We start from the raw sequence: 23,828 nt of genomic DNA, 5'->3' as shown, positions 1-23,828 counted from the left end.
GTGCGCGCGGAAGGAGGCCGGGCGAAAGCAAAGGAACGCAATCGCCCCCGCTTGGCTACCGATGAATACATATTTTGCACGTTTTTCCCAGGGCCGGATTTACGTAGAAGCTAAACAAGCTATAGCTTAGGACCCCACTCTCTTGGGGACCCCCCCAAAAAATTAAAGGGGAAAAAACACCTGGATGTACATTTCCAAAATGTAAGATAAAAAACAAATAAAATAAAACCTAAAATTATTATTTCATTAACAATGTTATAGCAAGTTTCTAAAGACTAAATTATGAGTCTTTGTAAGTTGTGTTTCTATAGAGATGAATTTTAAGTTACAGCTTAATAATTATTTCACTATTAATATGCTTCTTCATAACTGTATTTCAGTTCAACAATTACTTTGATAAAATGTGTATTTTGTTATGTGCAAATGGCTTTAGATATCTACAGGTATTTGTTGTTGTTTAGTCGTGCCCGACTCTTCATGACCCCATGGACCAGAGCACGCCAGGCACTTCTGTCTTCCACTGCCTCCCACAGTTTGGTCAAACTCATGCTGGTAGCTTTGAGAACACTGTCCAGCCATCTCGTCCTCTGTCGTCCCCTTCTCCTTGTGCCCTCCATCTTTCCCAACATCAGGGTCTTTTCCAGGGAGTCTTCTCTTCTCATGAGGTGGCCAAAGTCTTGGAGCCTCAGCTTCAGGATCTGTCCTTCCAGTGAGCACTCAGGGCTGATTTCCTTCAGAATGGATCGGTTTGATCTTCTTGCAGTCCATGGGACTCTCAAGAGTCTCCTCCAGCACCAGAATTCAAAAGCATCAATTCTTCGGCAATCAGCCGCATTTATGGTCCAGCTCTCACTTCCATACATCACTACTGGGAAAACCATAGCTTTAACTATAGGGACCTTTGCTGGCAAGGTGATGTCTCTTAGATCCATAAATTACCATATAGCATATATTCAACGCAAAAAAAACCAGTGACAATTTGTTGTTGACAAAGGACAGCTGGACATAGAAAGAGCCCCGTTACCTTCATTAGCTTAGAGCCTCATCAAACCTAAATCCGGCCCTGCGTTTTCCCGATGTTTTTACCCGATTTTAATGTGTGTGTTTTTTAAATGTTTTTCTCCCACCGCACATCAAATGCCCCGTTTTTTATCTTCTTCATTATTCAAAGTTTATTCAGACTGTTAGCTATTGCCATTTAATGGGGTGCGACGCCTGAGTTCTGGAGCTCGGCCAACATGGAACAGTGTCTTTCAACGAAGCCTATATCTGAAGAAGTGTGCATGCACACGAAAGCTCATACCAAGAACTAACTTAGTTGGTCTTTAAGGTGCTACTGGAAGGAATTTTTTTATTTTGACTATGGCAGACCAACACGGCTACCTATCTACTACTGGAACCAAGCCTATAGTTGCTTTGTTTCGTTTTTATTGCGGGAGGGGCAACAATATGTTTTCCAAAGCACGGCCACTCACGACGGAACGGCTGTTGGGATCCGGAAGTATAGGTCGGAAAGCCTTTAGAGGCTTGGTACCCTATGGGCTCGACAGGAGGCCGCCGCAACTTGGAGGCGGAACTCTTGTTTCTGGGATGCTGTTTCCTTTTCTCTTCCCCTTTCTTTCCCTACGAGAGCGGAACTCATCGATGCGCGGACCGAGGGTGCAACGGGTGAATGGTTCCCCCATAGTTTTTTTTTTTATATTTGGCAAGCGAAAAGAGGCAGGTGAGCTGGAAAATAACCTCGGCTTCTTAGGACTGGAGGGGTGGGGGGTTCTTTAAGCTATTTGGGCGCAGTGAGTTGCTTTTAGCAAGATCTGAGAGAGGTAGTGCGCAACCCTATGCTCATGTTTACTCGAAAGCAAGTCGAGGCTTGCTCTTAGGTAAATGTGGTTTTCATCGTAGAATTTAAGCGTTAGAATAGTATGGCTTGTGATACCAGATAGTGATGATGGCCTAAGTAGCGGAAACTCCAGTGGCGGTGGAAGTGGAAAGAGGAGACGGGAGTGGTATTCTTCAGTGCAGGAAAAATACAGTGCAGGAAGAAGGGAAGGGCCACAGCTCAGTGGTCCAACAGCTGCATTGCATGCAGAACGCCCCCGTCTCGGTCCTCAATGGGATTTCCAGGCAGGGCTGGGAATACCCCTTGCTTGACACTCTGGGGAGAAGGTGCCATTTAGCATAGACAGTACAGTGGTACCTCGGGTTAAGAACTTAATTGGTTCTGGAGGTCTGTTCTTAACCTGAAACTGTTCTTAACCTGAAGCACCAATTTAGCTAATGGGGCCTCCTGCTGCTGCTGCACTGCCGCTACACGATTTCTGTTCTCATCCTGAAGTAAAGTTCTTAACCTGAGGTAATTTTTCTGGGTTAGCGGAGTCTGTAACCTGAAGCATATGTAACCCAAGGTACCACTATACTGAGCTAAATACACCAATAGTCTCAGTATAAGGCAATTCATACTGGCAGTGGCCCAGATTTAGTTCTTTGGTTTCTAGTAATCATAAATGATTTCATACATGGGAACATGCTCATTATTATTCTTTTCTGAATGGTCCTCAGCATCTCTGTGTCCTCCCTTTGGAATTACTGCTGTGCTATTTTAATGAATGTTCCCTCAATTCTCACTCTCCAGCCTGCTGCAGTAGTGTTTCTGCTGATGGTTTTTCTCTTCAAATACAGGCTTCACCAGCATGAGCACCAGCACAACTGCACTGTCTGAAAAGGACAAGTCTATTGCTCAGAAGTTACTGAATTTTGGAGCATGCCCGCGTTGTATTTTCAGGTTTTGCCGGATAGGATCTCAGGATTTGTACAGGCGACCCTATAAGGTTTGATTAAATTGAAGTACATTATGATAATGATGGGGTGGTTTTAATTCATTTTCAGATCTCTCTGATCCTGGTCTTCCTTTCAAAGCAAGAGGCATATTCTTGGGGAATGAAAGGAGGCTGGGGCATTTGGAGTGGGGAGACAAAAATTGCAGAACCCCAAAATGAGGAACAACAAACAGCTGTCGACCTATTTAAAATCCATTGTTGTCTTCTTTCCCTCCATCATATACTTTCTCCAGTTCCCCTGTGTCTTCCACCTACCCAGAAGTCCAGTCCACATTCTTCCCCATTATCTGTCTAAGAAGTATAGGAAAGACCTGCAGCTCTGAGGAAGGACTATGACACAGTGGTAGACCATCTGCCTTGCATACAGTAGGTCCAAGGTTCAGTCCCCAGCATCTCCAGTTAGGACTGGGAATGCCCCCTGTCTGAAACCCTGGAAAGCCACTGCCACTCCGCATAGACAGTACTGAGCTAGATAGACCATTGACCTGACTAATTATAAGGCAGTTTCCTATGTTCCTAAGAACAAGTGCACTTCCTCTTCTCACTTCTGGTGTCACTTTTATGATACTATCCTGTGCACATTTACTCCTCCTCTTCTTCCTCGCCAAACCTGCATTAGGTGTTTCAAGTGTAGGCCATCATATAATATCCATATATAAAATTTTAAGCACATTTACTCAAAACATGTATGATACCAATGTACATAGGATACGAATCCTATAAACATTTACTCAAAACTAAGTCCCACAAAGTTCAGTGAGTCTAACCCCTACCTAAATATGCACAGGACTACAATATCAAAGACCTTTTTAATTGCTTAGCAGATCCACATTAATTTGCAAGGCAACAGATTATTTGACATTATTCTCTGTTGAAAGACTGTTGCGCATTTACAGGAGCTGTTGATTTCAGGACACCTGGCTGTTGGGCTCACAGTACATGCTGAAGCCACCCCTGGCACCCTTATACCTACCAAGTTTTACTCTGCTTCCTTTATCGATCAGGAGTTGCTTAGCGAACTGCATGAGTTTCTGGAGAACACTACAGAGGAGAACAAATTACCTTGTGAAACAGCAAATCCTCCCTATAAGCGAATCAAACTGGATAGTGTCAAAGAAGGGGAGGAACAGACCTCAAATGGAAGCCACCAGGTACCTAATGCGGAGAATGATAGAACTGCTGGTGGTGATGAGAACTTAAGGCCAGCTGTGTGTAGCATCTGCCTGGGAATTCTGCAAGAGCTCTGTGAGATGGATTTTGTCAAAGCGGTAAGTGTCAGCTGGTTGGTAGTTTTACTGTTGAAAAAAACTGCAGCATTTCCCATGGATGTACACGTATACAGCATGCATGTAGTGGGTGGCATTCAGCTAAGTCTTATTCAGAGTTGACCCATTGAAATAGATGAACCTAACTTAATCATGTTCATTAATTTCGATGGGTCTACTGCGATTAAAACTTAGTTGTATACCTCTAAGGGTTTTACTGAACTTTCCTTGCTGAAATCTCATTTAGGCTGCAATTGTACACATGCTTACTTGGGAGCTAGCCCCAACGAACACAGTGGAACTTAACTTTCAAGTAAGCATGCAGGCAGTGGGACTGTTAGTGAGCTGTCCTGACTACACAGAAGAATTCCTTTGGTAGAAGCAAGCACATCTACATAGGGAAGCTTGTCCTTGATGAGAATGTAAAACAATTTTATTCAAACATGTTTGTAAGCCTTCTTGTACAAGGTGCAATTGCTTTGAGAACTTTTTAAATTGCATAGCGGTGTGTGTGTGTATTTATATTTAAATAACAATAATAAACATAGTTCATTGTTTTTCAGGTGTGCCACAAGATTAATTCTTCTGAATACCAGTTTACCAGCTTTGTGTTTTCAGTCTCTTTCCCCCCACAGTTATCTGTAAGGGAGGTGAGTATTTGCTTGTGCCTTTGTTTGTGCTCTGAGTATGGCCTTCGTTGAGAAGGAAGGGGGGCAGGGGTGGTTAAAAAACTTACCTTGTTTTCGCCTGTTAGGAAATACACCATGTGTGGCATCCAGCAATACATGGCCAGTAGCAATTGGGCGAGGGGTGAGTGAGAGGGAGGGCAAATTGGGCTAGGCTGATCTGAAGCTTGGCTTTTTGAATTGGTGGGGGAGAATTGGCCACGTCTGATGTTGTGTATCCTGTGTGGCTTTGATTCCTGTGAAAGTAGCCGATCTTGGTCTGGGTTTTCTCAGCTAGTTAGATGAGAAGGTTATGAAGCCATTTCATTTACCACTTCTCTCTCTCTCTCTCTCTCTCTCTCTCTGCCCCCCCCCTTTCTCTTTCATTTTTCTGTTTTTTCTCGGTCCATGCCTGAAGCATGCAGCATGGTTGCTAGTAAAAGAGGAAATGGAGTGAGTACTTCCTGGTGGGATCTTTTCCATCCTGCCTTGTGTGCTAAGTTTTCAAATGCCACTGGCACTGTATTGTTCTCTCTTGGTGTGTGCTTGGTAGGCGTGTGCGGGGAATTGTATTGAGAGGGGGTAATGTAGAATATCTCATCCTCTTCCCTTGGCAGTTAACTCCGCAGATTGCCCTACCCAGTTTATTGTCATAATACTAAAGCCTCTTAGCACCACTGATCCATTGTTGTTCCTGCACTGAGCTGGAAGGAGAAGCATCACGGTTGTTACACATAGTGCTAAATTCCCCCACAACAATCCCACAAAAGCGCATCTTTGCAGGCAAGGTCCTAACATAATATTTAATGAAAAGCAAGTCCCATTCAGTAGAGGCCTTGCTTCTCACACCAGCTGATACTTTAATTAGGCATTTCATCCTTGCCCCTTTCTTTTTAAACTTCTAATCAGTTGTGGGTTTTTTGCTCCAGTCACAGCATTACTGAATTGCCCTTTTTAATTAGTCATTTCCTCTTTCTTGCTGGCAGGTCCTTCCATTAGCAAATGTTACAACATGTATTCTAGTTGCTGTTAGTACTTTGGGTTATAAAATTCTTGAGAGTAGAGGTACAATTTCAAAACTATCGATTGAAATGAGTATTTTGAAACTAAACAGAATTGATTGAATTCTCTCCCCCTCCCCCACTCCTCCTGCTTGATTTAAGATGCTGAGTCTTACTTTTAAAAATCATTTAGGAAACAGGATTTTTTAGCAGAAAAAGAAGACCTTGTTCAGCTAAAGGAAGCATACAAATGGATTATTCACCCCCTGTTCCTGGAGCAATTGGGGGTCCCTGCTGATGGAAAGGTATTGTATAACTATATAACTTCAACAGTGTTTTATTGTCATGGCCCTTCTGTGCCTGGTCTGCACCACTTCAGAATGGTGCATGGGTGGTTGAATCCTCCTCTAAATTAAAAAAAAAAAAGTTTAATTATCCCTGCACATGGAAAATTTCAGGGCGAGGGAAGAACCTTTCCTCCTGACAAGCTCGTTTTCTTTGTGCAGAGCTAAAGCGAGGGAGAGAGTTTCAGGCAGGTACCCAAACAGAGTTCAAGACTTCAGAAGGGAATGGGAGAATGTTACATTTCCACTACCGAATTAAACAATAACTTTCCACTGTCTTTTAAATTGCGACTCAGAGCCTGTTTGAAGTCAGCGTGGTCTTCGCTCATCCAGAAACAGACGAGGACTGCCATTTCCTGTAAGTTGGGATGTAATGAATAACGGCGTTGTACATTCACAGGGACATCTTTGGGAGGAGAAAAGGCTAAGGAGTAACTCCTGCACAAATCCAGCGTGGATTCCCTAAGACGGTTGGATGGCGCCTTGTACGCCTCCTTCCGGCAACTCCTGCAGCCAGGCTGGTGCCAAATGTATGGCTCTGCTTTCCTTTGGACCACATCAGCCCAGCCAAGGGGGTGGGTCTTGTCAGCTGGACAGCCCAGGACCTTCATGCACACTGTCAGGCATCCACCCAGAATAGGCAGCACCTTCGATTAACATTAGACGCAATATCCAGAGAGGGATATCTGTACCCAAGAAGCAGCCAATGTTTTGATGTCAGGAAGGAGAGGAAAGATCTTCTTGGTGGATGCTCTCTGACTTAGACACCAGCTGCATAGGCCTTTGCAACCTTGTCCTCACTGAATCTGTTCTGACACCATGTCTAAAAAAAGTTTTCAAACAATTAAATGCTGTTTGTTTTTCCATTTAGAGCCTCAGCATGTCCAAGTTGCTTCAAACAAGAAAAGAACAAGCAGGTAAGTGATTTCTGGGAAATTATTCCCTTTCCCATTTTTTTGCAAGATCAGAATTTAGTAGGGTCACAAGCCATCACAAACTTGTTATTGTTCTTCCTTCCTCCCTCCTTATACTGTGTAGTAAAGCGATTATTCATTTTTTTCTGTTCTTGTGGGATTTCCCCCCTGGATTTGGATTACATCCTCACTGTGTGTGAGTTCTAAAACTTATTTCCCAGCTAAGATTGGTTTCCAAAGCACCTTACAGTTAGAATCAAAAAAAATTACGACAAAATGTATTAACATATTTCTGTAATAAAACTTCCCAAGGTGATGGACAAGATTCTGATTAACAGTGCAATCCAATATATGTTCAGAAGTAAGTCCTGCTGGATTCAGTGGGACATTGGGGCAGCTAAGTGTTGCAGCCCAAAATAACAATTAAGTATTAATTAAAATAACAGTATCAGAGAAACAGTTTCTGCGAAACGACACTCCATTGACACAGCTGAAGTGAATTAAACAGAGGAATTGTTTTCGAAATACCTGATACTTTATTCATTTGCAGTCTGTCTTCACCAGAATGGCTGTGGTTAAGGCTTTGGATATGATCAGCGAAGAAGATTTTATTAAGTAAGTGAGCTCTGAACCTATTTTAACCTTGGTGTATGGGAATTTATCAGGAAAATCAAAGAGCAAAGTGAACTGTTACAGGTGAAAATGTCATATAAACCTGGAAGTAATAAGTAAGTGGGTTAATACATTCTGAGTCTAAATGGGTGTGGCTTCTGCATTTTGTTCACTGTGATTTCAGCTGTTCATGTATGTATCTGTTGGCCACTGTGTGTCTCAGTTGTGTGATTTCTGACAGGTCTCTCTCTCTCTCTGACAGTAATTGCAGTTGAATGCATTCTGGGGCAACTGAGAATGAAGCAAATCCAGTATTTCAATTTCTGGCTTTAGAGAAAGGTAGTCTCGGAAAACAGCTAACACTTCGTTTCCAATTCTTCAACATGGGCATAGCTTGAACTCTGATAAGGACATCAAATTACTGGATATGGGCAAAGAAACAAGGCATTAGATCCTTCTGCTTTCTGAAGTTCTGCACAAGCCCCTCTGATACTGATTCAGTCGAATCTTATGCAGGACTTACTGAATTTCAGAAAACCAAGGGGTCTAATGTCTTGTTCCTCTTCCTCCAAGTAGCTCCACCATCCGGGGGTGAGGGCCTTTTCAGCTACAACACCTTGCTTGTCAACTCTCACCCCAGGGGCCCATACCTGTGTTTAAGTCATGGCAGTTAGGCACCAGGCAAATATCTCTCCTGTTTTCCTAGGCTTTTAACCTCTGAGGTAGCTTTATGGCTTACTGTAATATACATCTGAGGCCATTTTCTCTCTCTTTCACCCTGCCAGGGTCTTGTCGTGTGTTTTTAATAGCTCGCTCCTTTATTTTCTCCTATACAGACACTTTCAGTGTCCTCTGACTTCACCCAAGGAGCCTTGCACAGCTGTCGACATTCAGTGTACCAATGGGGCCATCTTCGTTGCCGGTAAATACATAAATATATAGTGGGTCTTCCCCCCACTCCTCGCAGTCATTTCTTAATATACTTGTAAAAAACTTAGAAGCCTATTTTGGCATTAAGTGGGTGCATAAATTAATAAATAGTGCTGTGCTGTTTGTTTCCCCTGCTTCAAGTAAAAAACACGTTATTTGCTACTTTTGCAAAACTTACAGGATACTAAATACCCTCTGTTTCCTTTACAGGAAGATATAACAAATATTCAAGAACGTTACCCCAGACTCCCTGGATTATAGATGGAGAGAGGAAGATGGAGTCTTCCGTCGAAGAACTGATCTCAGAACATCTCATGGCTGCCTTCAAAGCAGACAGTGAGTGCTTTCTGTATGCACTTAGTGCGCGTCCGTATACCTGCATGTCTTCCATGCATAACTTAATCAAGCCACCCAAAATCTATTTGATGGAAAGTTACATTCAGGGCGTGGCCTTTTTAGTGGTAGTGCCCACATCCTGGAACGCCCTTCCTAGAATCACCTGTTTGTACTCCCTCCTTAACCTACTTTTGCCAAGAGGTTGGGTGGCATTTTTGTTCTGGAGAAGCCTTTCTTTCTGGGTAAAAACCTACCTGTAGAAAAATCTAATGGCTCGTTTTTGGACTACCTCTCCACTTGTCCCCATGCAACAAGGTGGCTCACATATCCGTACTGTTCCCTGTCCACACCATAGATGGGTTCCCCATTAGCGTTGCTCTTACAGGGGCTTAATAATAATAATAATTATTATTATTATTATTATTATTATAATTAATTTATTATTTGTACCCCGCCTATCTGGCTGGGTTTCCCCAGCCACTCTGGGCGGCTTCCAACAAAGATTAAAAATACATCAAAATGTCACACATTAAAAACTTCCCTGAACTGGGCTGCCTTCAGATGTTTTCTAAATGTCAGGTAGTTATTGATCTGTTTGACATCTGATGGAAGGGCATTCCACAGGCGGGTGCCACCACCGAGAAGGCCCTCTGCCTGGTTCCCTGTAGCTTTGCTTCTTGCCAGAAGACCCTCGGCGCTGGACCTCAGCGTCCGGGCTGAACGATGGGGGTGGAGACGCTCCTTCAGGTATACAGGACCGAGGCCGTTTAGGGCTTTAAAGGTCAACACCAACACTTTGAATTGTGCTCAGAAACTATAGAATGGAGCTAAGAGCACTTTTTTTGTTTGACCCCAAGACGTGGAGTCCTGAAACAGGGTCTCGGGGTTGTGTGGAAAGGATACTGGCATTTGTGAGTTAGCAAGTTCAGCCAACCTTTTCCTTCCTGTTTCGAAGGTTTTAATTTTTCTTCCTCCGGAAGAGAAGACGTGGATGTGAGAACACTGGGCAAAGGTAAGCTTGTCTTGCAGCCTAAGTCTGTAATCCTAAAAACTCACTTACCCGGGAGTAAGCCCCATTGGATTCAGAAGGATTGCGCTGTCAATGGCACAAGCTGGTATGTGCCCCTTAAGCAGACAGTGCCCTCTGGTGGTGGTTCAGAATAGTGCCAGCACCTTGCATTCAAATATCTGTGTAGCAATTAGATTTCACGTTCTAAAAGTTTCATACAGTTTTTGTGCTGGCAGCACAAATTCAAGGATTTAGAAATGCCTTATTATTTATGGCTTTTGCACCCCAAAATGGGCTCCCAGAGCTGTTTACAAAGATAAGTAAAAGCATTTCAAGGCCCTGCAAATAGAGTGTTTTCCTTTCCTCCCCCCCCCCTTTTACTTCCCCCAAAATATCTGTGGATATCTTATTATGCAGTCACTTGCAACTCCCTGTCCTCATTTCCCCCCACTGCACATCATGGTCGCTGCAACCTTGACAGGAAGGCCCTTCGCGATTGAGCTCGTGAATCCTCGGAAAGTCCGCTTGGCTGCAGAGGAAATGAAGGAGCTTCAACAGGTAAATGGCTTTCAAGGTGTTGGAAATGGCACACTGGCAGGTGGTCTGCAAAGCCACTTTTAAGCTGCCACAAAACTCTTTGTGGTTTTTGTTGCAAGAAACGAGCACGGCTACCCGTCTGTGATTGAAACCTTTTTTAGGGCATCAAGACACAAGACTTGACCCTTTCCTCCCAAAGTCCTGGCTGTTTCCTTTTGAGGCCCTAACCACCTTGGGGTCAGGATATCTAAGGGGCTGTGGCTTCTTACAGATCCTGCCAATCCATTAAGACCGGTGCCTTGCACATACCAACGCCTCTTATAAAAGAATAGTAAGAAAAGTGGAAAGTTAGCCTCCCTGATACAGTGGTACCTCGGGTTAAGAACTTAATTCGTTCTAAAGATCCGTTCTTAACCTAAAGCACCACTTTAGCTAATGGGGCCTCCCGCTGCGCCGCCACCATGCAATTTCTGTTCTCATCCTGAAGCAAAGTTCTTAACCTGAGGTACTATTTCTGGGTTAGCGGAGTCTGTAACCTGAAGCGTCTGTAACCTGAGGTACCGCTGTATTCAGGGTTCTGTGGAATTTACCCAGTCACGCTCAGGGAATCGGATTACAATTTTTAATACCTCACTTCTTCCCCAAATTCCGTCCGTGAAAAGTTAAAGTGTGGCTTATATTCGCGACCTTACGGTATGCAGCCAGGAGTGCGGCAAAGCGGCATCCGCCCCGTGCGTAATCCCCCGTCCTCTCCCCCAAGGCCGGGAAGGGAGAGAGCGAGGAAGGGGGAAGGCCGTTGGCAACACAGCGCAGCTCCCCCACCCCCCCAGTATGCAACCAGGAGCCGCAAGGAATGAAGCAGCTTACATTTGGGTATTTTTTCTTGTTTCCCCTCCAATTTTAAAGGTGCGGCTTATATTCAGGCCAATACGGTACATTACTCTACAGGTTTTCCCAAAACTACCCTTAATACAAACTGGTTTTTTTGTTGTTGTTTTTACTATTTTGGGATTTAGAGTATTATTCGTTGAAGTTTTTTTCCCAGGCAGTTTTTTTAAAATACAATTCTGTAGTAAAACCTTCCTCCTTTGATAACATTTGTTCACCTTCCAACGATTCCCAGGACATGATCTGGAAGCATAGGATGCGACCACTTTTTTGAAGCTAAAGAGTCCCTGGGTGGGAGACCTCCTGAGAAAGTTCTGAGTCCAATAGCAAGTTAGAGGGATATACAAATGCTACACAAAACCGGCCTAATAATGAAGTATTACGTGGGCATTTCGATGGCATAGTTTTAAGGGAGAAAAAGTTGGTAGGATACAGAATTTGCTAAAGGTCTGGATGTCCAGTGAACGAATGGCACAATATTTATACATACATACATACCCCGCCCATCTGGTTGGGTTTCCCCAGCCACTCTGGGTGGCTCCCAACAGAATATTAAAAACACGATAAAACATCAAACATTAAAAACTTCCCTAAAAAGGGCTGCCTTCGGATGTCTTCTAAAAGTCAGATAGTTGTTTATTTCCTTGATATCTGATGGGAGGGTGTTCCACAGGGCAGGCACAACTACTGAGAAGGCCCTCTGCCTGCTTCCCTGCAACCTCACTTCTCGCAGGGAGGGAACCACCAGAAGGCCCTCAGAGCTGGACCTCAGTGTCTGGGCAGGACGATGGGGGTGGAGACGCTCCTTCAGATGCTCCCACGGCTGCCGATTGATGAAAGGGTTATCAATGAGAAAGGTAGAGGTTAACAGCGCTGGCTTCAGATACGCACAGGTTAGAGATGGCAAGCAATACACTGAGTTGTTGGCTGACTTGTATCAAGATGCAGTCTAAATATTTTAAGGAGTAAGAGCTGTTCAGCGTTGTGATTTGATTCATGCTTACTGTTCGCTATTTTATAACTTCATCTAATTTATTTTTGGTTAAAGAAGTCAGGTCTTAGTCCTGTTCTTCTATCAGGGAGCTCAAGAAAGTTTGCACAGTTCCAGCAAGTGTTATCCTTGCAGTAACTCTGTGATGGGTCGGAAGGTAGTGGAACGTGGGAGATTTGAACCCAAGTCTCCCCACTCCTAGCCCAACACTCTGCGTCAGAGCTTTCCAAACTGTGTGTCACGAAACATTAGTGTGTTGGTGTGTTGTGTGAACGCTCCCTGCGCTCCTCCCAGGACCAGAAAGGGGTTAGTTTAACCTCTGGTTACCTAGTTACAGATAGGTAGCCGTGTTGGTCTGCCATAGTGAAAATAAAAAAATTCCTTCCAGTAGCACCTTAAAGACCAACTAAGTTAGTTCTTGGTATGAGCTTTCGTGTGCATGCACACTTCTTCAGATACGAAGAAGTGGTATCTGAAGAAGTGTGCATGCACACAAAAGCTCATACCAAGAACTAACTTAGTTGGTCTTTAAGGTGCTACTGGAAGGAATTTTTTTATTTTGACTCTGGTTACCTAGTAAAACTGAATTATTGTGTCATGAAATGATGCACGTCTAACAAGTGTGTCACCAACATGAGAAGTTTGGAAAGCTGTGCTCTACACACTGCGGCCACCAGCACTTTGTATTTAGATTAGAGCTTTTTTTAAAAAGCAGAACAAAAATTGGGCACTTTCACTGGTTCTGGCTATTTCTTCCTCCCAGAAAAAAGGCAGTTTCTTCTCAAACCATTGTATGAGGGAACTGCCATTGCCTTTCTGTTTTTTAACTGCAAAACCCTGGAATCTTTTTAAATTTTAAACAGTCAGATGAGGCTGAGGTAATCTTTGTTTGTTCGTTTATAGATAATAAATAACTCTTCAGACAAAGTCCAAGTTCGTGATCTGCAGCTTGTCACCAGGTCAGTGTTTTGGTACTTGAATAAAGCTTATTTTGGTGTGTGGGAAAGCAGGGAATTTGAGGCCGTAACCTGGGTGTGTTAACCCTTTCCCAACCTTGCGCCATCTCTGTGAAGCACTTTCAAAATGGCAGTAGAAGCAGCAGCAGCAACAACAACAGGGTGATTCTGCCATCCTAGAAGCACGCCCAAAGAAAGCTCTGATTTGGGAGGATTTGGAACAGGCAAAACAAACTACCGTATTTTTCGCTCTATAGGACGCACCGGACCATAGGACGGACCATAGGAGGGGGAGAACAGGAAAAAAAATGTTTTCCTTGTTCTCCCCCTCTAAAACAATGTGCGTTCAAGGTGTATTCACCCAAAGCCTCCGGAGCACAGTGGGAGTTACCGCTGCACTCGGGAGGCTTCAGGCGGCCACCTTGGAAGCCTGGAGAGCGAGAGGGGTCAGTGCGCACTGACCCCTCTCGCTCTCCAGGCTTCAGTGAAGGCAACCCGAAGCCTCTGGAGCATGGCAGGAGTTCCTGCTGGGCTCCACAGGCTTCAGGTTCCTTTCGACCTGCTCTTTGGGGCTGGCGGGGGGAAGCACTGCTTTCCCCCACCGCCAGCCCCAAAGAGCAGGTCAGGGAACAGCGCAAAGGCTGCGCGCAGCCTTGCCGCTGTCCCCGAGCTTGTGGGACTGGCAGTGGAGGGAAGCGCTGCTTTCCCCCACCGCCAGCCTCAAAGATCCCTGAAGCCTTTGGAGCGCAGCGGGACCTCGCTCTGCGCTCCAAAGGCTTTGGGTTCCTTTCGCTGACCCAAAGCCTTTGGAGCGCAGCGTGAGTTCCCGCTGAACTCCAAAGGCTTGAGGCTTCGGGGACAGCCTTTGTAGCCTCCGCAGGGCAGCGGGGTGAAGGCACCCCGCTGCCCTTCGGAGGCTTTGCGCAGCCTTCCCCAAGCTAGAACAGTGAGACGGAGTGCTGCACAGCACTCCATCTCCCTGTTCTGGCTTTGGGCTTAGCCGCACAGCCTGCGTTCGCTCTATAGGACGCACACACATTTCCCCTTAATTTTTGGAGGGGGAAAAGTGCGTCCTATAGAGCAAAAAATACGGTAAACTGTTTCCTTCAACAGTATCCTTCTAGTCACCTGTCCAGAAATGGTATAATACAATCGCAGTTTGATCCTCTGCCCACAGCAGTTGCCCTTAGAGGGAGATAAGAGGCAGAAGGCAGAGCTTCCATTACATTGCAGGATTTCGTTTCACATATTTCGAAGCCGAGATTGTAAATGGATTCCAGAGCTGGGCCTTTGTGATCTGTAACAGAAATTGAGCCCTCAGTATAGCTCAGCTGTCCTAATTAAAGCAAGGCATGTCCAACATACTCCTTTTTCATAGCTGTGAACGTGTTGCATAGTCACACACATTATGGAGATTTTTTTTTTTTAAAAAAAGCAAGTTCCTAGTCCCTAGCGAAATTTCAGAAGCCAGAAGAGGAGGGGCTAAGCAGTCCTTCTGTTGGTGGAGGGTGGGGGTGAGATTCAAATTACGCACACAGAAAAACAAGTGTAGGGGAATTTGCCTTGGTTTAGGGCTCTCACTCCATTAAAGAAAGCATTCATTATTATTTATTATATGATTTCAGTGGATTCTGCAATTCATTAATCAAATGTGCATATGAGCAAAGAATATATACATATGCTGTAGGAGGCATTGTCTTACAGGCATTCCCCTCTGTTCTGTCTTTTTAAACCCTGCGATTTTTATTAGCGCTTATATTTTTATTTTACTTTTTAAAAGAAAGTATACTAACCAATTAACCTGGCCACTTTTTTTTTTTTTATAAAAAAATGTGTGTGTGTTTATAAAGTCATTTTGTGAACCAATTAATTGTTTTAAACAGTGCAGCCCTACTTTACTTCCCTAATTTATTCTGGTTGCAGAACCAGGAATCTCTGGGTGCAGAATGCCTATGTAGCCACAGCCCTGCCTACAGGCATTACACTACAGCGGTACCTCGGGTTAAGAACCTAATTCGTTCTGGAGGTCCGTTCTTAACCTGAAACTGTTCTTAACCTAAAGCACCACTTTAGCTAATGGGGCCTCCCGCTGCCACCACATGATTTCTGTTCTCATCCTGAAGCAAAATTCTTAACCCGAGGTACTATTTCTGGGTTAGCGGAGTCTGTAACCTGAAGCGTACGTAACCCGAGGTATCACTGTACCCTGCAGGATGGGGGAAAGAGAGAAGGTTCTCTCTCTCTCTCTCTCTCTCTCTCTCTCTCTCTCTCTCTCACACACACACACACACACACACACACCCACCCAAGCCATTCATAAAGATATACCGGAACTGTTGAGGAGTCCTTTCACCTTTCAGATTCCTGTGGATGTTGCCCATTTATTTGCTTGTCTTTCAGAGAGGCCATTGGGCACATGAAAGAAGGCGAGGAAGCGAAGACCAAAACTTACAGTGCCTTAATATGGACAGAAAAAGCCATCCGGAATGAAGACATTGAGCTTCTAGACAACATGAAGGTTGCGTGTCTGGGGTGGTATTTATCACATTTGTTTGTTGTTTTCATTGTGCACGACCCGGGTGGGCAGCAGAAAGTAGATCAGGCTCTACAGCAAATCAGCCAGAGATCTGTTGTTGTGGTTTAGTCGTTTAGTCGTGTCCGACTCTTCGTGACCCCATGGACCAGAGCACGCCAGGCACTCCTGTCTTCCACTGCCTCCCCTAGTTTGGTCAAACTCATGCTGGTAGCTTTGAGAACACTGTTCAACCATCTCGTCCTCTGTCGTCCCCTTCTCCTTGCACCCTTCATCTTTCCCAACATCAGGGTCTTTTCCAGGGAGTTTTCTCTTCTCATGAGGTGGCCAAAGTATTGGAGCCTCAGCTTCAGGATCTGTCCTTCCAGTGAGCACTCAGGGCTGATTTCCTTCAGAATGGATAGGTTTGATCTTCTTGCAGTCCATGGGACTCTCAAGAGTCTCCTCCAGCACCAGAATTCAAAAGCATCAATTCTTCGGCAATCAGCCGCCTTTATGGTCCAGCTCTCACTTCCATACAGCAGTCACGAAATTAAAAGACGCCAGTGATCTACCTTTCTTTCTTTCTTTCTTTCTTTCTTTCTTTCTTTCTTTCTTACCAGTAGATGAGCAAGGACTCTGACTGGCAATTGTATAACTGTAGCAGAAACAAACGCCCTTTTGCTGAGACACAGAGAACTTTGGAGTAACCAGGGATGAGATTTTTGCGTGCTCTGACTGTGTGTGCTGTTAACAGATCTTACTATAATGCCCGTAATATCTGACATATGCCATTCTCTGCTAATGTGCGAAAGATGGGCATTGTGTGGTGGGAATGTCCATCTGCATGTTTCTCCAGAATCTAAAATCATAACACGGGGAAACCAGAGTTAGAATCATAGAATCATAGAATCATAGAGTTGGAAGAGACCACAAGGGCCATCGAGTCCAACCCCCTGCCAAGCAGGAAACACTATCAGAGCACTCCTGACATGGTTGTCAAGCCTCTGCTTAAAGACCTCCAAAGAAGGAGACTCCACCACACTCCTTGGCAGCAAATTCCACTGTCGAACAGCTCTTACTGTCAGGAAGTTCTTCCTAATGTTTAGGTGGAATCTTCTTTCTTGTAGTTTGGATCCATTGCTCCGTGTCCGCTTCTCTGGAGCAGCAGAAAACAACCTTTCTCCCTCCTCTATGTGACATCCTTTGAGTTGACTGTATCGGCAATATACGGTATACTATCTCAATTCTTCTCGTTGCTCTGCGGGCATATACATTCCTGATTCAGGAGAATAAATAAGTCTAAATTTCAAACTAGGCACCCAGGGAGTGCAAAACCCATATCAATTCACGTTGCACGTTGAACACGTCTTGATTTGACTTCTAAGTTTTCAGAACTTATTCTGGCTTTGCTAATTATGCCGCAGGCCCAGCCATGAGAAACCTCTTATTCGGCCCCTGTAACCAGCCTTTTTGAGATTTCACTAGAAATTGCCCAGCCCAGTTTTAAGCATAGCTTCACAACCAGTAAGGGCTACACAATAATCTCATTTTTTCCTCTGTATTTTTATTCTTCAGAAGAAGGGAAACTGAATTCTACTCCCACTCAGATTTTCCACGGCCTCTGCATGACCCTTGGGCTCACATCTCTGTGCAGGCCCTGTCTTACACTACAGTTGCACAATAGAGTACAATCTCTGTGAGGGTTCTGCCTACAGAAGTGCCTTCCTTCCTGCAAGGTGCCTGTTTTGCTCCCTGTGTGCTCTTGTTAATGTGGCAAAATTCCTCCCATTAGACAGGAAGACACAGGCAGCCAGGTCATTGCAGACTGCACATTGTGGCAAGGGAGACAACAGAGTATAGTAGGTTGAATGTTGGACTTGGAATTTGTTGTTGTTGTTTAGTCGTTTAGTCATGTCCGACTCTTCGTGACCCCATGGACCAGAGCATGCCAGGCACACCTGTCTTCCACTGCCTCTCGCAGTTTGGTCAGACTCATGTTTGTAGCTTCGAGAACACTGTCCAACCATCTCGCCCTCTGTCGTCCCCTTCTCCTTGTGCCCTCCATCTTTCCCAACATCAGGGTCTTTTCCAGGGAGTCTTCTCTTCTCATGAGGTGGCCAAAGTATTGGAGCCTCAGCTTCAGGATCTGTCCTTCCAGTGAGCACTCAGGCCCGATTTCCTTAAGAATGGAGAGGTTTGGTGATAAGGATAAAATATAGCTTGATGTAGATAGGGTCAAATAAATTCATCTCCTTTACAGTTGGTGGCTACCTTGGCTATATAATTTGCTCTAATTTTCTCAGCGGCAGTTGCAAAGAGTGCTACACGCCAGGTCACATACTTATCTATGTCTGCAAGGAGATATAAAATCATGTCATAGGGGTTCTGGCCAGGGGACCTTGTCATTATAGGTGCTAAAAATCTTTCTCTTGCTTCATAATATAAGGGGCAGTGCAAAATAGAATGCATAAGGTCCTCTACTTCAAGACATCCCCTAATGCAAACATGTTCGTTTGTTGGTATGCCTCTGTGTCTCCCATCTCTATAAGCAGAGTTTATTGTATTTGTTCGTAACTTTGTAAAAGCTTTCCGAAGTTGTGCAAAAGTCAGTTCATGAAAATAAGGTGTATGTTCATTGTTGGCTAGGGATGAATGTATTTGTCAATGGTAGTTTCTTCTTTTCCCACATTTAAGTTCATTTTGACCCCCCCCCCCGCATGAATGAAAATTCACCAGTGCTTTAGTGCAAATTTCTCCTAATATACACATATTCCTATGTAGTTTTGCCTGATATGCACATTTTTGCGAAGCAGTTCCCCGAAAAAGCAATACTTTTTTGCATGTTGCTTTCATTTACATACCTAGTTTATGTGCACAAAGTATGCATTGCTTTGGCTAGAGAACTGCCCTGCAGAATTCAGAGAAGTGTGAATTTTGAAGATTCGGCGGTGCTTCGGGTAACTTACTGTTTACAGAAGTATGATTTAGATAGGTTAACCGTAAAGGCAAACTGAATCAAATTTATCTGACATCTCTAGTTTCGGCCATGCTCGTGTTTGCAGATTTGGACTTACTGTTGACACCCACGGCCTGTGGATTCCTGATCCACTTACGTTAGCATACAGAGATGTGCTTAATTGCAATATCACCTTCCAAACACTGAAGTTATCGTTTCCATTGGTTTGGTATTTGGACTGGGAGGGCGAGGGCAAGAAGTCTTCTGTCATAACTGGTAAGAGATATATAGCACAGCTATGTGCCCTATAACTCAGTGGCATGAGGGTTTTTGCAGCGCAGAAACAATTTTATATTTCCTCGTGTATCTGCTGTACTTAATGTTCTGCATTTCTGCTTGTTTGTTTTTTGATTTATTGGACAGGAATTAAAGCTTGATCAAAAAACTCCACTGCGTGTCCTCCACCGGCGACCGCTAGCCGTCAGGGTTCGTGTCATATACACCATGCAGTCGGAGTACATAGATGAGCATCATTTCCGTCTCCATCTGAAGACACAGGCTGGGACGTATCCTTTTTGAGCCACAGTAAGGTAAAGGTAAAGGGACCCCTGACCATTAGGTCCAGTTGCGGACGACTCTGGGGTTGCGGCGCTCATCTCACTTTACTGGCCGAGGGAGCCGGCGTACAGCTTCCAGGTCATGTGGCCAGCATGACTAAGCCACTTCTGGCAAACCAGAGCAGCGCACGGAAACACAGTTTACCTTCCCGCTGGAGCGGTACCTATTTATCTACTTGCACTTTGACATGCTTTCGAACTGCTAGGTTGGCAGGAGCAGGGACCGAGCAACGGGAGCTCACCCCGTCGCGGGGATTCGAACCGTGACCTTCTGATCGGCAAGTCCTAGGTCTGTGGTTTAACCCACAGCGCCACCCGTTTTCTGGCTAGAGATCCATATATGCTATATTAACAAGTGGGAGTCTCCCATTTGTGATTTAACGCTTGCATTTTGTAACTCGCGTCACAGTGCCCCCCCCCAAACCCGCACCATATACACCACCCTGAACTCCTTGGAGGAAGGTCAGAATAACAAGCTTTCTGAATTTCCATGCCGTGTGTAGGCTGCAGAATCCAGTGTTTCTTGGGGCAAGGTTTTGCAGAGTGATTAGTGAAACACACAGCGTACACACAACCCCAGTTTGGGGTACAGCCCACCCACCTGGTCTAGTGCTGCAGGACCAATGGTGAATGTTAATGAACAAGCCACACTCCCTTTCTGGGCTCCACACACTGTGCCCTTTTGGAAGCTGCCTTATGCAAAGACATCCCATGGGTCCATCCAGCCCAATAGTGCCAACACTGACTGGCAGCCGCTCTCCAGCAGGAGCCTTTGCTGGCCCTGTGTGATGATGCTGGGGAATGAGCTTGGCGCCTTCTGCGTGCAAAACAGATGCTCTATCACTGAGCGCCAGCCCATCCTTTGCCCGCCCCCCCACCGTTCAAGATTTGTGGGGTCTTCCGACCCTTCTCATTTCGTCCTTAATGGCAATCTAGTTACATTAAAGAGTTTGTTCATGGAGACTTTGGAAGAACCAAGCCGAACATTGGTACGCTCTTGGGCACAACCGCTGACATCTTGGAGCTGGACGTAGAAGTGAGTGCTACCTCCTTGTTCCTCTTTGTAGTGACAATCATGGAATTGTCGTGATACTTCCAGGTATAAAATTATGACCCATCCATGCCCTCATATGCCATTTCAGCCATTTTCTGGCTAAAGGTAAAGGGACCCCTGACCATTAGGTCCAGTCGTGTCCGACTCTGGCGCTCATCTCGCTTTCTTGGCCGAGGGAGAAGAAGAAGAAGAAGAAGAGTTTGGATTTGATATCCCGCCTTTCACTCCCCTTCAGGAGTCTCAAAGCGGCTAACATTCTCCTTTCCCTTCCTCCCCCACAACAAACACTCTGTGAGGTGAGTGGGGCTGAGAGACTTCACAGAAGTGTGACTGGCCCAAGGTCACCCAGCAGCTGCATGTGGAGGAGCGGAGACATGAACCCGGTTTCCCAGATTACGTGACTACTGCTCTTAACCACTACACCATACTGGCGCCGGCGTACAGCTTCCAGGTCATGTGACCAGCATGACTAAGCCGCTTCTGGCGAACCAGAGCAGCGCACGGAAACGCCGTTTACCTTCCCGCCGGAGCGGTACCTATTTATCTACTTGCACTTTGACGTGCTTTTGAACTGCTAGGTTGGCAGGAGCAGGGACTGAGCAATCGGAGCTCACCCCATCACGGGGATTTGAATCACCGACCTTCTGATCGGCAAGTCCTAGGCTCTGTGGTTTAACCCACAGCGCCACCCGTTTTCTGGCTAGAGAGCCATATATGCTATATTAACAAGTGGGAGTCTCCCATTTGTGATTTAACCCTTGCATTTGTTTCCTTCTCTCTGCAGTCAGTGGATGTTGACTGGCCTCCAGCTCTGGATGATAAATGAGAAGGTTTAACTTTCAAGATGTGGAGAACGAAGGGGCGACAGTCTTGTCAGTGACTGGTTACAGCAGAATGGGCTCCGGGGTTTTTTGTAAGCTGGTTTGCTTTCCAAAAAATTTGTTACCTTTTTTTAGATCATGTTGATCTATTTTTTTAAAAAAACTAAAAAAATATATGTTATAATGAAGAACGTCTGGTACTTTGACCACTTTGTAAATGCATATATCTCCAACGACAGCCAGCGGAATTGGTTGTGCTGCTAAGATAACATGATCTCTCAGAACATATCTTTGGAAATAAGAGCAGAGTTCTCTGTTCCCACAGCCTGTGTCAGGGAACTGCCATCAGAGCATCAGGTGGTGGAGGGACTCAGGCAGGATGAAAGAGACTCAACTGCTGAAGCAGGGACCAGCAGGGGGAGGAGTGGGTCTCTGAGGGAATGCGAGCAGGAGGGAGGGCTCAGGGAGGCTTCCAGCGAGAACAGTGGGGAGGTATCGGAGTCTCCCATAGGGAGACCCACACCTCGCAGGAAACTGTCACGCCGTGAGTCCAGGAGACGCGTTTCCGTTAAGGAACTTCTTTGCTGGAAACGCTTCCGCAGACAGCCACTGTCGGACTCTACTAGTGACTAGAGCAGACATGTCTGAGGAGCTCCGTCACACACGGAGGTTTGTGGGGTCGCACAAACTCTGAGGGAGCACGTTTTCACGCACAAGCAGCTAATCAAACCCTCACAGCCTGCGAACTCTGCTCTCACTGGGTTGCCAAATGGCGTCCCTCTGGATCTTTCTGCAGGCTTTGGTTCTCTATTAAATAGCTAAAAATGAGTTGCCATCTGTCCTCTGATCATCTGAGACCTGTCACAATATACTGTATTTTTCGCTCTATTAGACGCACCAGACCACAAGACGCACCTAGTTTTTGGAGGAGGAAAACAAGAAGAAAAATATTCTGAATCTCAGAAGCCAGAACAGCAAGAGGGATTGCTACTCAGTGAAAGCAGCAATCCCTCTTGCTCTTCTGGCTTCTGGGATAGCTGCGCAGCCTGCATTCGCTCCATAAGACGCACACACATTTCCCCTTACTTTTTAGCAGGGGAAAAGTGAGTCTTATAGAGCAAAAAATACGGTAATTCTAATCTACAAAAATGCAAACGCAACACACTGGCTAATAACTGTTAGTGAATATATAATCGGTTCTGATGTCATTCAAAATATACGAATAAGCCATTTCAAAATGATGTATATCTTATACAACACATCTCACAAAATATACAAGTAACTACAAGTTGTTAATTGTATCAGAGTCAAACAAAGAATCAAACAGATCAATGAATAGTGAGGAATGCCAAGCCGTCTCTCAAAGGAAGACGTCTCACAAAAGTCTCAAAAGGACAGTAGATCCAGAATCATTCAACTGTTTCGGAATAAAGTCTTCATCAGCGAATAATTATCAATGAAATATTCATACTAGTAGGGATTATGCTATTGGATCAGTGCTCACTGGATAGTGCAGCTGCTTAACAACTTATAGTTACTTGTATATTTTGTAAGATCATAACCGATTATATTGATTCATTGTTTGACTCTGATACAGTTAACAACTTGTAGTTACTTGTATATTTTGTGAGATGTGTTGTATGATACATACATCATTTTGAAATGGCTTATTTGTATATTTTGAATGACATCTTAACCGGTTATATATTCATTAACAGTTATTAGCCCACGTGTTAGATTTGCATTTTTGTAGGTAGTTACATTTTGCAACACATTGGTTTGTGTTTGTTCACAATACAATTCCAGTCATAGTGCAATGATTGTCAGGATTCTGGTACTTCTGGGTGAGCTGATGCCATTCAGCGCAGATTGTACAAGGAAATAATCCTGTGCATGTTTACTTGGAAGTAAGTCCCGCTGAGTTCAGATATTTTAGTCTGCATGGGATTGCAGCAGCAATCTTGGATCTGTACCAATGTAAAGGCAGCCCTGAATAACTGTATATCCTATTAATAGTAGAGGAAGATTTGCTTACCCTTTTGCAAGGACACGCCGTAATTCTAAATCAATCCATAGCCACCCCTTTCTCTTCAGAAAGTGGTATTTGGCCAGAATTATGTAATGGGGAAGAAAGGATAGTGTGATATAATAATGAATGATGTTTTAATGTGAGAGGCAACTGTACCCCCCAAAATTTTCCGAGTTTTATTTTTACTAAGAAAATAAACTTTTATTAAAAAATTCTCTCTCTTGAGTGTTCCATTGTTTGTTTATATATAATATGTATGCTGCATGGATGCGAACCACAGATAAGGATATTGGTCAGAGCTGGGTGTATACTCTGTGCTTAAAAATGATATAAAAACATTCTGCCCACAGAATCTGGATTTGATGCTAAGCAATGCCAAATTATTTCCCATTTACAATTATGTACCACTTTGAGCAGTTTATTCTAGTTTTGCTGGTTTTCCTGAAGAGGTCTGGCAAGGAACCATGTGGAACACTTGACACACTCATTTTTATTCCTCCATCCACACCTCTGGCTCCAGAGATAACAGCAGACACGAATGTAACTTTCAG

General features: G+C 44.6%; 1 protein-coding gene and 2 long non-coding RNA genes across 5 annotated transcripts; 1 reads left to right on the top strand and 2 right to left on the bottom strand.

The window, feature by feature from the left end:
• Positions 1–51: 51 nt before the first annotated feature.
• Positions 52–21,400, top strand: PUS10 (pseudouridine synthase 10). 3 transcript variants are annotated; one of them, XM_083494505.1, is made up of 18 exons: positions 52–201; positions 2,680–2,828; positions 3,842–4,105; positions 4,666–4,752; positions 5,186–5,220; positions 5,962–6,073; positions 6,409–6,470; positions 6,984–7,029; positions 7,577–7,641; positions 8,475–8,560; positions 8,779–8,904; positions 9,860–9,916; positions 10,395–10,471; positions 13,233–13,288; positions 15,686–15,803; positions 19,180–19,322; positions 20,310–20,409; positions 21,212–21,400. In XM_083494505.1, the coding sequence occupies exons 2-18, from the start codon at positions 2,691–2,693 to the stop codon at positions 21,251–21,253; spliced, it is 1,614 nt and encodes a 537-aa protein (XP_083350631.1). In that variant the 5' UTR covers positions 52–201; positions 2,680–2,690; the 3' UTR covers positions 21,254–21,400. The 3 variants fall into 3 exon arrangements, with proteins under 3 accessions (XP_083350631.1, XP_083350632.1, XP_083350633.1); XM_083494507.1 differs by lacking the exon at positions 52–201 and adding an exon at positions 1,830–1,880; XM_083494506.1 differs by lacking the exons at positions 52–201; positions 20,310–20,409; positions 21,212–21,400 and adding an exon at positions 1,579–1,723 and having other exon boundaries at positions 15,686–15,820; positions 19,180–19,320.
• LOC310702996 lies at positions 11,833–13,254 on the bottom strand. Its single transcript, XR_014523875.1, has 2 exons — positions 12,903–13,254; positions 11,833–12,656 (listed from the first exon to the last, which is right to left on the bottom strand). It is a non-coding gene; the product is annotated as an uncharacterized lncRNA (long non-coding RNA).
• LOC310702851 lies at positions 19,710–23,508 on the bottom strand. The gene is made up of 3 exons (XR_014523704.1): positions 21,988–23,508; positions 21,184–21,574; positions 19,710–19,756 (listed from the first exon to the last, which is right to left on the bottom strand). It is a non-coding gene; the product is annotated as an uncharacterized lncRNA (long non-coding RNA).
• Between the last annotated feature and the right edge of the window lie 320 nt (positions 23,509–23,828).

This window comes from Podarcis liolepis (assembly GCF_965112155.1).
Source record: "Podarcis liolepis genome assembly, chromosome: 3".
Classification (NCBI taxonomy): Eukaryota; Metazoa; Chordata; class Lepidosauria; order Squamata; family Lacertidae; genus Podarcis; species Podarcis liolepis.
Note: the sequence above shows the minus strand (reverse complement) of the source record. Positions and strands in the feature narration are given on the sequence as shown.

Excerpts from the sequence above, each read along its gene's own strand:
- PUS10 (XM_083494505.1), top strand. The coding sequence starts at position 2,691 with ATGAGCACCAGCACAACTGCACTGTCTGAAAAGGACAAGTCTATTGCT. Across the intron at positions 4,753-5,185 it reads CACAGTTATCTGTAAGGGAG|CATGCAGCATGGTTGCTAGT; the intron begins GTGAGTATTTGC and ends CCATGCCTGAAG. Across the intron at positions 7,642-8,474 it reads AGCGAAGAAGATTTTATTAA|ACACTTTCAGTGTCCTCTGA; the intron begins GTAAGTGAGCTC and ends TCTCCTATACAG.